We start from the raw sequence: 13,136 nt of genomic DNA on the forward strand, positions 1-13,136 counted from the left end.
TTACAGTTCATTTGCAGTTTTTATTTAACAAGATTACCATGACGCCATTTAAGATTTTTCATAAATTTTTTTAATAAGTTGAGTGTACAATCATCAGATCTATCAACATATGTGACTGAACTGAGCAAAGAGATGACAGAAGTAGTTAACAGCAATTTTATTATTTACATGAGAAATTTCAAAAATTATTTCAGTAGAGCAGATGCAATAATCTAAAAGTTATAATGCATGGGTTGATGTATTTAAAAGTTTTTCAATTGAAAGATTAAGAAGGACACAGACACACAGAAAATCAAATTATAAAAACAATTACAAACCATACACAGCAATGTTACAAACATAAATCTTAAGATTCAAGAACCAATTAGAAATTGAAAAAAAAAAAAAAAAAATTTTTTTAACACAAGAACATATGTGAAGACAACAAATATATTAACAAACCAAAATAAATGCACAGGCAGCATTCTCAAATCTAATAACTAGAAAAAGATGCATTTTTTGTTCCTTCATGCTAAGGACAGCTTGATGTTAGCATTCCAAATGCATAGACAGATAATGACTCACTCACCGCACACACGCACATGCATGAATGAATGAGGAATAGAGATTACGGAGAGAAAAAATCTATGGATCTAAGTGAGGAAGTCAAAGCTAAATGAAAATAACCTTAGAAGACATTTTTTCAGATATTTCCCCAGTTTGTCAGCAAACATTAGAAACATGCTGTATTTGGTGTTCTAGATCGAGGTGAAACTTACAAGACTTTTTTTTTTTTTTATATTGTATCTATCTTTATTTAAGACTCTAGATTCAAAACGGATGGACTATGAAGTCAACAAAGATAATCAGAGACATGAAAACAATGATAATTTGAAGATTCTAATATAAAAAAAGATTGAATTTTAATAATAAAGAAAATTGTAATGGATAAATTTTTATATGTATACTAATCTGAAGATTAGCAAAGTTGATACTCATGTTTGTTGTGTGCCACCCTCCTTTATCTTTCCTCTTGTATGACCACATTGAATTTGATGAACTGATTATTTTGACATTTGTTTTACATTAATAAACACTCACATATGAAAAATTTTTATTTATTATTTTTTTAAATCATTTGATAGCCCATATTGAATTCATATTGTGAACAAGCACATTATAAACCATTGCATTAAAATGGTTAAATTTTAATGCACAGTTCCCATACTGAATTCATATTCTAAGCCAATTAATCATATTGTGAACACGCATCTCGGTGTTTCCCCGTGTTATTCGCCACGTTTACTTTCCATCTTTTATTGATTTTTTCATTCCCCGTGTGATATGCAACAATTGGCCTCTATCACATTTATGTTCTTCATTACAGGTATTTGTAAAATGGCAGATAAATATGCATACCTATATATCTATAAAAGTGAAAGTGTCTGTCTGTCTCTGTACATTTCCCTACACAATAACTCTGTCAATTTTCAGTCTACAGACCCCAAATTTGATATACAGAGTATTGAGATTTGGGAAAATCTTTATAATTGGTTTTTAGCCAGAAATTTGGTTGTTAAGGGGTCAAAGTTCAACGATTTGACCTTTGAGAACTCTACCAAACTCCTCCGCCAATTTTGGGTCTAAACACTTGAAATTTTAGATATAGGTTCCTTGGACATGGATCTAACTTTCTCTTCCAAATTACTCAGACAATTTCTGGTCTAAACATTTGAAATTTTACATAAAGGGTATTCAAAGATAGGGCAAGCTTTTTAATCAGTTTGGGTCAAAAATTTGAGTTACCAATATACAAATGTATGTATGTTTGTATGTCTGCCTAAAACTTTCGACAGAGGCAACAGATTTTTACAAGATCAGTATCGTTTTGAAGTTCGAACTTTCAGACAACAAATATCGAAAAATTGGAAAAAAAAACAAAAAAAAACATTAATATTTTCACTTTCAACTGGGCACTTTTCTACAGGGAGGGTTCACTTTTTTCGACGATATTTTTGAAAGTCATCCTCTCCTTTCGATTGTCTGTCACTTCCGGTTTGGTGGTGGTCGTAAGAGCAAAGACGTCACTTTTTTTTTCACATTCTTTTCCTCCTTTGCAGTACGGGGTCGAGCCTGCCTTCCAACTACCATTTTTTTTTTTTTTTTTTGCTCAACATACACCTCCAAACACCCGGACAATGCCGGGCACCCATGCTAGTTATCTATATATCTATAAAAGTGAAATTGTTTGTCTGTGTGTGTACATTTCCCTACCAAACTACTTTGTCAATTTTCAGTCTACAGATTCGAGATTTGACAGGAGGAATATTGAGATTTGGGAAAATCTTTTTAATTGGTTTTTGATCAGAAATTTGGCTGTCAAGGGGTCAAAGCTTTGATCTTTGCAGACTCTACCAAACTCCTTCACCAATTTTGGGTCTAAACACTTGAAATTTTAGATGTAGGTTACTTGGACATAGATCTAACTTTTTAATTTGATTTGAGGCCAGAACAATAAATGTTAAGGGGTCAAAATTGGGGTCTAAGTTAAAAAAAATTTGACCTCTGCGGTCTCTACCAAATTACTCAGCCAATTTTTGGTCTAAATATTTGAAATTTTACGTAAAGTATATTTAGACATAGGGCAAGCTTTTAAATCAATTTTTGGCCAAAAATTTGATTGTCAAGGGGTCAAAGTTCAAAAGATTTTACCTTTGCGGTCTCTAGCAAACTATTCAGCCAATTTTGAGTCTAAACATTTGCAATTTTACATAAAGGGTATCAGACATGCAGCAAGCTTTTTAATAAGTTTTTGGACAAAGATTTGACTGCCAAGAAGTTAAAGTTTACAGAGTTGACCTGTGCAGACTCTACCAAACTCCTCCACCAATTTTGGGTCGAAACAGTTGAAATTTTAGATGTAGGTTATCTGGACACGAGTCAAACATTTTAATATATATACATAAAGTTATGAACAGTACATAGGACCCGAACAAAGCCGGGCTGAACTGCTAGTATCAACTAACCAACAAACATTGTTCACCTCAAAATAATTTAACAAATTACATACACAATTATATAGGTTCCATTATTTAGTGCTTTGTTATTTATCCACCACTTATTTTAGCATTGCACTTACTGCTGTTAGAAATATTTTGAACCCATTAGCTTAGATTTTAATGCAAAATGATTATCCATTTGCATAATTTCCAGACAAAATAGCATACATGTGATAACATTAATGTTATGTAGTAATTACTGTACATTTTTTGTGGATGAGGATGCAATCCCCCCCCCCCAAAAAAAATAACTAAATAGAATTGTTTTAATGTTTTGCAATCAAAAGAAGGCATTTGAGACGATTGGCAGTAACAAAAATATCAATTTTGTTGCTGACGATCATGGAAAGATAAAACAACTGTAAATACTACTTATTCCAACAACAATAATAATAATTTATATATTAAACGAGTATTGTTTAGAAATATATTGAAATAGAAGATTGAAATAAAAAAAATAAATAGAATTATTAAAAACTTGTCAGATAATAAATGATGATTCTTGATGTCACCCTTCATAAGGCAAATTTATAAGTAAAATATCACACCAAAACATTCTTTGAAAAAAATAAACGTGCCAAATTATTTTTTTAGTGTTTTTTTTTTCTTTTTTTACTGGATAATTTGATTCACATACTTGGCCTGCTGGCATAAGATTTAAAAATTTGTTTTTAGATTAGTATTTCATTGGAAAACCCTCATCATGTACGATATTTTAAAAAATATCAAATTACATCATGTTTTAAAATTTCATTTCTTAACATCAAAATACACTTTGTTATTTTAAGGAGAAGGGTAAAGTATTGGAAAGTGTAAGCTAAATTGGATCCAGTATCCTGAACAATAGTGAACATAACTTGCATTTGCTGTTACCAAAGACAGTAGATGTGGAAGAGTTTTTATTTGGATAGGGTGTGGAGATAAAATCTGTAAGTAAAATTTTTAGAGTGAAATGTAACTTTTATATATGACTATTTAAAACTATGCTTCTCAAATTGAATAGAATCCATGTAAAGAAAAAAGTATACACTAATTTGATCAATTTTTTACCATGAAAAAGAAGGCTAACTGCAGGGTTTTTATAGATATTTTCCAACATATCTACAGACAAAAGTGTTTATCTTGAGAAAGAATTTATGAGAAAAATATAAGTGGCAAGTTTTGAGTCTTACAAATATTTCAGCTAATTGTTGAAAGTGCTCATGAATCATAGTGGAGGTTTAATAACAACAACGATGATCATGCTGTTAATTGTTAATAACTTGATAATTTTCCAGATAAGTAGACGACAATTTAATGAACTGGGGCTTGAGAGATAGAGAAAAGAGTAAAAGTTAACATAAGAGCAAAGCACAACGTTTATTTATATATATATATATATATATATATATATATATATATATATATATAAAGAAAAATATTAATTGGTAGTTTTCAACAATACTTTAGCAAGATGTCAAACAGCAAGATTTATCATTTACAGAAAAAAATAGGGAAAATAATTTCTATATATGCATACCTAATACAACATCATAAGAATGTGATTTAAACAATAATTCTTTTGGAATATTTCAAGCCAAAACTGATCTACTGTGGATTTCATATATAAAAAAATACCTTCCAATATTTAAAATATTTATTCAAAACATTAATTTGTTTTTAAAAAATATAAATCATATTAAAAAAAAAAAAGAAGATCTATGAGTACTTAAAGTTGGTTTAATATTAAAGCAAAATAAAATTTATATTGAATGAGTAAACATTTCAATGGATCTTCTTGGAATCAATCAGACAAAAAACTGTAGCCTTAAAAAATAAATTTAATTCAAAATAACTGGAAAATTGTATAAAACAAAGATTACAATGAATGATATTTAGTGATTCAAATCACAATTTATAATTGAATCAACCTATTGAATCTAAGGTAAGATGTTAAATAAAAGGTAGGTACTAAAGATCAATATTGTTGGAATACAGGAATAAAAAAAATATAATTTAACTGGCAATAAAATAAAATTGAGAAATATTTTGATAAGCTTATTGTCAGTGAGATTATTTTTGTTATTTTTTATTAAGTTGATGTAAAGCAAGATCTATATGAAAATCACCAAAATAAATGCACATCCAATAGAATTTTATTTTGGTATTACAGTAGAACCCCACGATATGGTATTTTCAGGTAACAATGTGGAATACAATACTTTTCTGGCCTCTGGTTATGGTATTTGCCCTGCCTTACAGTCTTATTTATAATATTATTTGATTATATACATGTGTATTATATATTGTACTGTATTTTGTTACTAATTTTTAATGCCGTATCCAGAGTTCTACTGTAATATGAAAAAAAAAAATCACACTTTTAATACTATTTTCAAAGAAACTAGACTATTTTTTTTTAATAAAATTTTTTTTTGGTTTCATCTGTTTTCAAACTTTGCTAAATCTTTGCTAAAAACAAATAATACCAATTGTAAATAATGCATTGAAAGTTATTTTTACTTTACTTTTCTTCACATTTTATGACATCTCTTTTAAGGTTATTTAACTTCTTTTCACAATGTACTGCGAATTCAAATATAATTTTTGTGTTAATTTGGTTCAAAAACATGAACCTTTTAAAATTATTTAATGATGGACCACATTAATTACCATAAAAATATTATATATGATCAGAATTTGCTAGTTTATTCATAGATTGCCAACGACATAATTTATAAATAGATCTGATAAGATTTGAATTATCCATAATCAATTACATTGTCTCCAATTATATCCATTAGGTTAAACACAGATACACATGCCTATTTGTTCTTATAATCTAACCCTTTAGAATATTTAATACTTCAATCTTAATGTTGATTTTTACTTTATAAAAGCTCTTTTTAAAAGGGTCTTATTATTCAGATGCCACCTGGTGAATGGGCATTGAATAAAATGGCAAATTTGCAATATTCAGTTGTTTTTTAAATAAAAGTATTGGTAGAAATAAAAGCCATTCAAAAAAATTTTCATTGAAAAATTATTAGCAGAAATTTGTAAAACTGATTTATACTTTATATTATTCATATTCAAAAACCAATCAATTCGTAAAAAAAAAAAAAAGCATAAACTGGCTGTAGTTAACTAAAACTTATGTTATTGTCTAGATAATAAAGTTTATATTTATATGATATAGTATGTAGACTATTTTAATAGTATATAGATTATTAGGAAAAAAAATCATCCATATTTTTTAAAGCTAAATTTGTAAAATAGCTATTGTTAAAATCTCCACATTTTTCACTGAATAAATAGGTTTTATTTTTATTTTAATACCAAAACTTAAAAGGATGGATAATTTTTTATTTTTTGGCATTGTATAAAAATAGTTTCTAAGTATATATAATCATTAATTTATGTTACTGTTTTTTTTTTTATGATTAAGAATTTTGGAGATGGAATTTATACTTTGTATTTGGATCATTCGAACTACTGTTCTCATATATTCATAACATTTTGGCCAATGAAGCTTCCTAATGGTCAACAGTGTTGATTAACAATCAATTCTAAGTGACACTCTTCTGGAAGTTGAAGATCAATCCTAACTACAAGTGATAATAACTAAAGGCAACATAAATTAGCAATTCTACCTATACCTGACAGAATAACAACAATCTACCCAAGATCACCATAGATTCATGAAATTAAACTGAAGATTCCCAAATTCAAAAAGAAGATCTGCGGTTACATTAGCCAAAACGTTATGAAAAATAACGAAGCTGAGAATAGTAATGCGAATAATGCAAATAATACACATTTTTTTGTTTTTATTAGTATAAAATACAAATCTAATAAACGATTAAAAATGGAGATAAATGCTGCAGTTTGTCACTTGCAATTTAACCACGTGAGAATTAATATTAAAAAAAAAAAAAAAAAAAAAAAAAAACAGGTGGAGAAAGTTTATTATTTCAGACGAGACTGTAAGGAGACATTCCACAAGATACTGACCTCCAGGAAAGTATAAAACTGCTGCAACAACAAAAGGGAAGGAATAAGATGTAGATGAGTATTTCACTAAAAATAATTTAGCTGGGATGGGGATGCCTGATGGCAGAGAAGCAAGGCAAGCAATGGATGACAGGCAATAACAATGAACAAAACCATTACGACCATTGCCACCATCATCATCATCAGTAGCAGATAACACAGGTATAAAAAAAGAAGAAACATCCACACATATGCCTTTCAAATCCATCAGAAATAAGACATTCATTTGACAACAAATTGTTAATGTTCAAATGGAGAAAGGAATATCAATCTGCAAACTGCAGAAAGAATTTTTATAGATGGTTCTGTTGCAGAAACAGAAAAGAAATTTTATGATGAAAAGTTCTCATGTAAGGTGACTAAAACAAAGATTTTCACAGATGACTAACATCAATTGAATTTAATTTTCTGAATGATTTTTAAACATTTGTTATCAAGATTTATTCAAATATTTTTTAAATTGTTTTAGAATTTTATATTATATATATATATCATTATAGTGTGTTGTGACTGTTTTAATGAATAATTGTAGTCTTTCTCAGCATCTTCACTGTGGAATTAGTCTGAAAGGTTTAGCCTTGAATAAGGAATACATATGTAACCAAAATGTTTTTATAAATAAGAATTTATACTAAAATATAGATTTACTTCTTATTAGGTACTAACTCTCAAGGACATTATTATATATATATATATATATATATATATATATATATATATATATATTGATTGTAGACATTCCCCTCTGAACTAAAGTATAATATTGTAGGTTTGCAACAACAGATGCCACATACAAATTTATTATGTCTAGACTATCAATCACTACCTTATGTAACTTTAGAATGCCATTTTAGACACATTTAGTCATTATAATAAAATCCTACATTTCATACTGGTATCACATCATCACAATCGCAACCATCTTTAGAGGAAGTAGTTCCCATTTTCCCTCTAAATATCAAGTCCTCCTACCGCCCCCAGTCATCATCAGGAGGAATTCTGCACTTTAGACAGATATAAGGTTTCACCCTTCGTAACTGGATCATAAACTCAGACACAACATAATCTTTCCCTTTTCCATTACAAAATAACAAAGTCTCCCCAGACTAATTCCACTCATTCTGATTGGCTAACCTCTGACCTTTCCTATATTCTGAATTAATGGTATTCAAACGTTAATGTACCATTCAAATATGGCGTTGCAATGATACCTACTTTTGCCTTCTGAGTAAATTGCTGCGTTCATTTTCTTACATTATATGGCATAAGTTTGCATGTCCTCTCTCTCTCTCTACCCATATTTCTCTGTATATATTCTTCCCAACTCTCTTGCTCGCTTTTTACATTTCTTTTTATGCCAAAGAAAAAACAACAAACATTACCTTTCTCTCTCTCTTGCTTGCTCGCGTTGTACATTTGTTCCAGTAATTATATTCTTTTAAACACAGTTATGTTTTTTAATGTATTTTCTTTAAATATACTTTATTTAAACTTGTGCAATCTATTAAAATTGTAGCCAATTTAAAAATAACTGTTTCGGCAATATCATCTACTGGATTCATACTTATGTATTTTGAATTTAATGCTTTCTCAACTTATTATTGAATTTAATGCTTTCTTAACTTAAAATTCACATTTTAAAACTGTTAAAGTATTTTAATAGTTAACTATATTTAATATTTTTTTCACTTCCTTTATGATAAAAATATATACAAATATGTAAACTTTTTTATCAATTGTTTTTATATTTTCTATTTGCATAGCTTTTCAAATAACTATGTTTATTTCAGTTAATATGTAATATATTTTGTTAAACTTTTAGATATTTAAAAATATATTTATTGACAGAAATATTAATAGAAAACAATGAATGTTTCACATTTTTTACAATTTGTTTATTATGTTCACCTTCACAATTTTCTTTAGAATGACAACTTTTGTAGGTTTTTGACTATGCTGATTAAGAAAATGTCATTCAAATTTGGCAGAGACTAGTACTTATAGAGATATAAAGACCTGTATTAAGTACTGTAATTTACTGGCTGCCAGGTTTGTAAGCACATGTGATAAACAAATCTACTTCTCTCCTACTGCCCCCACCATTTTTTTTTAATAACATTTGTAAGAGGGTATGCTGACAACGATTATCACAGTTAAATTTGGGGGAATTATCCTCTCCCCCCAAAAAGGGGGTTATCTATTTCGAAAACCATTCTTTACATGGGGATGTTTAGGATGTCTATTCAAGACGCCGTTCTTAACATGACAATACTCAAAGAAGTGAAATGAAAAAAGTGGTAATTGTTTTGTTTTACACATTAAAAAAAGTCATTACTTTAATGCTATTGGTGGAAGAGTTGAAAAGAGGAAGACTTGAATAACGAATGGAGACAGCTAGACTGCTACTACTAATTTTGATCACTCTAAACAGTTCATATACAGTGAGAATCACTAACCTCTAAAACTTCCATTTTTACTTTCCATTATTATTCTAATGACCTATTTTTCGTAATTCTATTAATTCATACTTAATTGCTTTTTTTGAATTCAAACAGTACCTGCATATAATCGCCACAAACCAGCACTAATCGCCAGTGAAAGCCTGATTATTTCATTTCGGCCATGGCTGCTAGTGTCTGCAATTGTTCAGGGACAGCAATGGCCACCAATAACTGTAGTTTATGTTTTTGTGAGGGGAGGGGGGCTTCTACTGGGCAATGCTGGTTCACAAGTCCTGTTAGTTTAGGAATAAGATAAAAGTTACATAGAAATTTTATTACATTATAAAGCGAATAAGGGTTAGAAAAAAGAGAATGGGGAGAAAACTCTTTAGGCCATGATATTTTGAAGCTAAATGTTTATCGTCAGAAGAGGAGAAAAAGCTGAAATTCTACAAATATTAGGTTGATGCAAAACCAATATTGTTTTCTCACATATGTTACTTTTATATTCTGATATATACAGCCATATATATATATCATTTTGAAGCACGGTTTTTGGTCTATCGAATCGTATTATTCGTTACCATTCTCAATCTCTTCATTTATTTTTTTGCAGGCTTTTCGACAGCATGGACATAATTCAAATCTGCAATGAATTGAATGATACTGAAAAGAATCGTTATTTTGAGGTATCTTCTACGCTCCTTCTGCGCAACAAAATCGACCCATTTCTCGAGCGGATTGTGGCATGTAATGAGAAGTGGGTCCTCTGCGACAACCAGCAATGTTTGGCACAGTGGTTGGATGCTGGAGAAGCTCCACAACATTTCCTGAAGCCAAAATTACACACAAAAAAAGATTATGGTGACTGTTTGGTGGTCTGTGGCCGGTCTCATCCATCACAGCTTCTTGAATCCAGGTGAAACGATTATGGTGGAGAAGTACTGCTGACAAATTGACGAAATGCATCAGAAGCTCCAATGTGCAGAAACTGAACAAATTGGGTTGCGAGACTCTGCCTAATCCGCAATATTCACCGGACCTCTCGCCGACCAATTATCACTTTTTCAAGCATCTCAACAACTTCCTGCTTGGCCTTCGGGTAACTTAAGAAGACTCTTGACTGGTGGTATAAATGAGATCCTGTTCCTGATTTTATTTTTTGGTACTAGAGAACCCCTGAGTCTGCCACATCCTTGTGCCACATCCTTGCTTTTTCAACATCCTCGGTCACTCCCCTACTCAGAGGTCACCTTCCAACCCCCCTCCACCCGTTGCTTTGTTTTCTCCCACTGCCATTAAGATATTTTCCCCAATCCCCATTAGGGATCGCCCTGCTTGTTTTCGGTTCCCCGGAAAACAGTGGGGGGTCTAGTCACCTAGATTAGTACAGGGGGTCTCACTAACAACCCAGTAGGATTTATTTTTTGTTTTGGATATGAACACTTTTAATTAGTTTTCCCCTCTCCACGAGCAATCCTTTTCTTAATTCAAAAACTTTTTTATTTACCAATGAAATTGAACTTTATTTTTCACACATGCACAAAATTAATATATTTAAAAAAAAAAAAAAAAAAAAAAAAAAAAAAAAAAATGCTTACACAAACACACAGACAACTGTTTATTAATTGTAAATATGGTTTTGATTCTTAAACGCTGGGGATTTATTAGTTAGTTTAAGATCCATAGAGTGAATGAGGTATTTTGGTAAATGTTGCCAGTCAAGAGTAAGACTCCAAAGTCTACATTTATTACTTTTTAATCACTTTAGTCACAAAGACCCTGAACCCTTCCCCTCCCCAATTTCTTGTAGGGCCTTGTGCCTAATTTTGTTGTTTGATAATCTTTTGTTTTTTTGTATTTACAAAATTTTAAAAGCAATAAAATATATAAACAAAATCAAAGTGTAGTATCTGTTCTTCAGATGCTACACTTCAATTTCTTGTTCTCTGTCAGTGGAGGAGAAGTCCTTCACGACTGAGACAATTTTTTATTTTTGTTCCTTTTCTCCGCGTTAAAAAACGACCCTGGTGTCTAACTCTGTCCCGTGGGGAGGCATTGTAAATAGAAACAACTTCCTGCGCAAAAAATGCTTCAAAAGGCAAGATAATGCCGAACCAGCCTTTAATGACTTGATCGCTTCCAGAACTCCGGATTTCTATGCTAATGGGATAAATAAACTTGTTTCTCGTTGTCGAAAATGTGTCGATTCTAATGGTTCTTATTTTGATTAATAAAGTTTATTATGAAAGGAGTTATGAAATTTTGAAGTTGAACATCAAAAATTACAAGAAAAACCTTTATTGACTTGATAATGTAATAAAGTCTACACATAACTTTATGCTTTTAACTTATTCTAATTTTAGCTCCTCTTAATCGGGGAAAGTCTTTTTTTGTTTTTTTTCTCATCATTTTGTCTTAGCATTGAAAATATATTTTTATATATAAACGTGACTGCCAGCTCACTATTGCTTCACAAACTTTGCTACTTGAAACATTAATCTATATACAACTATAAAGTGGAGTTCTTTTTTCCTCACTCTGACATTGATATTAAAAAACTACCTTTTCTATTTAAAAATTATTAAAACAAACTTCTTAATATACTCAGTTATTGATATGCAAATGGCTACATGAAGGCCAACTCATTTGCATATTTCTTTGAAAAACGAATGATAATTTCTTATTCATTTTTATGGTTTCTTATTAAATGATTGCTTCTATTGCATTATTATAATGAATTCTATTCATGCATAGGTTTATATTCTGCATAAAGGCATAGAATTTAAGACAAAAATGTTCCAGCATACAGAAATATTTATATATATATCTATAGATGTATATAAAAGTAACCTTGTCTGTGTGTGTAAAACATTTTTACTAAACTTCTCTCTGAATATTTGGTCTACAGACTTGAAATTTGATATACAGAGTATGTGAATCTGTAACATACTTTCAATTTGTTTTTTAGCCAGCAAAAATTGCTGCTAATTTGTCAAAATTGAAAACAAAACAGCTGACCTTCAATGGGTAAGTCGAATAAAACATTACTCCTGCTGTTACTTTTGTGCATTAAATTAATAATAATAATAAACATTAAATTAATAATAATTATAATAAATTAAACATTCGTTTAAGTTTTAACCTTTCATATTAATCTGTCGGTAGCTCAAACTGTAACGACACTGCAGAGATAACTAACAACTAAGGCTAGAGTACTAAACGCTCTATTTTAATTCTAGTAGATGATATGCAAGATATATTATTTTTATAACTTTTGAAATAATTACTATATATCGGATAATAATCAATAGAGAATTTGCTCTATAATAATAAATAAGAAATCTGTATGAATACAATATTTATGCATATTTTATGACTAGATTATGCTGGGTGGCCAGCTAGTTAAAAACAACAAAAGTGAATAGATATGTGTTAGGCTTGCTTCAATAATGACATATGAAAATTCATTATAATAATTGCTAATCTATTATACAAAGGTCAGTTGTCTGTATGCATTTCTGGTTGAAAGAGAAAAAAAAAAAAAACAACCACAAAGTTGGTATATTGTTGATCAGCATTGTTTTGGATGAATAATATCTAAAATATTTTTTTTCATTCTTTA

At 29.8% G+C, this 13,136-nt stretch overlaps 1 protein-coding gene across 24 annotated transcripts in view; it reads right to left on the bottom strand.

Moving 5' to 3' along the window:
- Nucleotides 1-13,136, bottom strand: part of LOC145279892 (protein scribble homolog) — a 772,271-nt gene that overhangs the window by 315,401 nt on the left and 443,734 nt on the right. For 16 of the 24 annotated variants that reach the window (XM_080131386.1, XM_080131375.1, XM_080131384.1 and 13 more), the window contains one exon: nt 7,032-7,052. The exons of 7 other annotated variants lie outside the window; for them this stretch is intronic. In XM_080131386.1, the coding sequence (XP_079987512.1) occupies nt 7,032-7,052 (21 nt within the window). The remainder of the gene's footprint in view (nt 1-7,031; nt 7,053-13,136) is intronic. One more of the 24 variants, XM_080131370.1, reaches the window with a different exon arrangement.

The sequence above is a fragment of the Euprymna scolopes genome, chromosome 7 (assembly GCF_053919585.1).
Source record: "Euprymna scolopes isolate OS-2025 chromosome 7, ASM5391958v1, whole genome shotgun sequence".
Lineage (NCBI taxonomy): Eukaryota > Metazoa > Mollusca > Cephalopoda > Sepiida > Sepiolidae > Euprymna > Euprymna scolopes.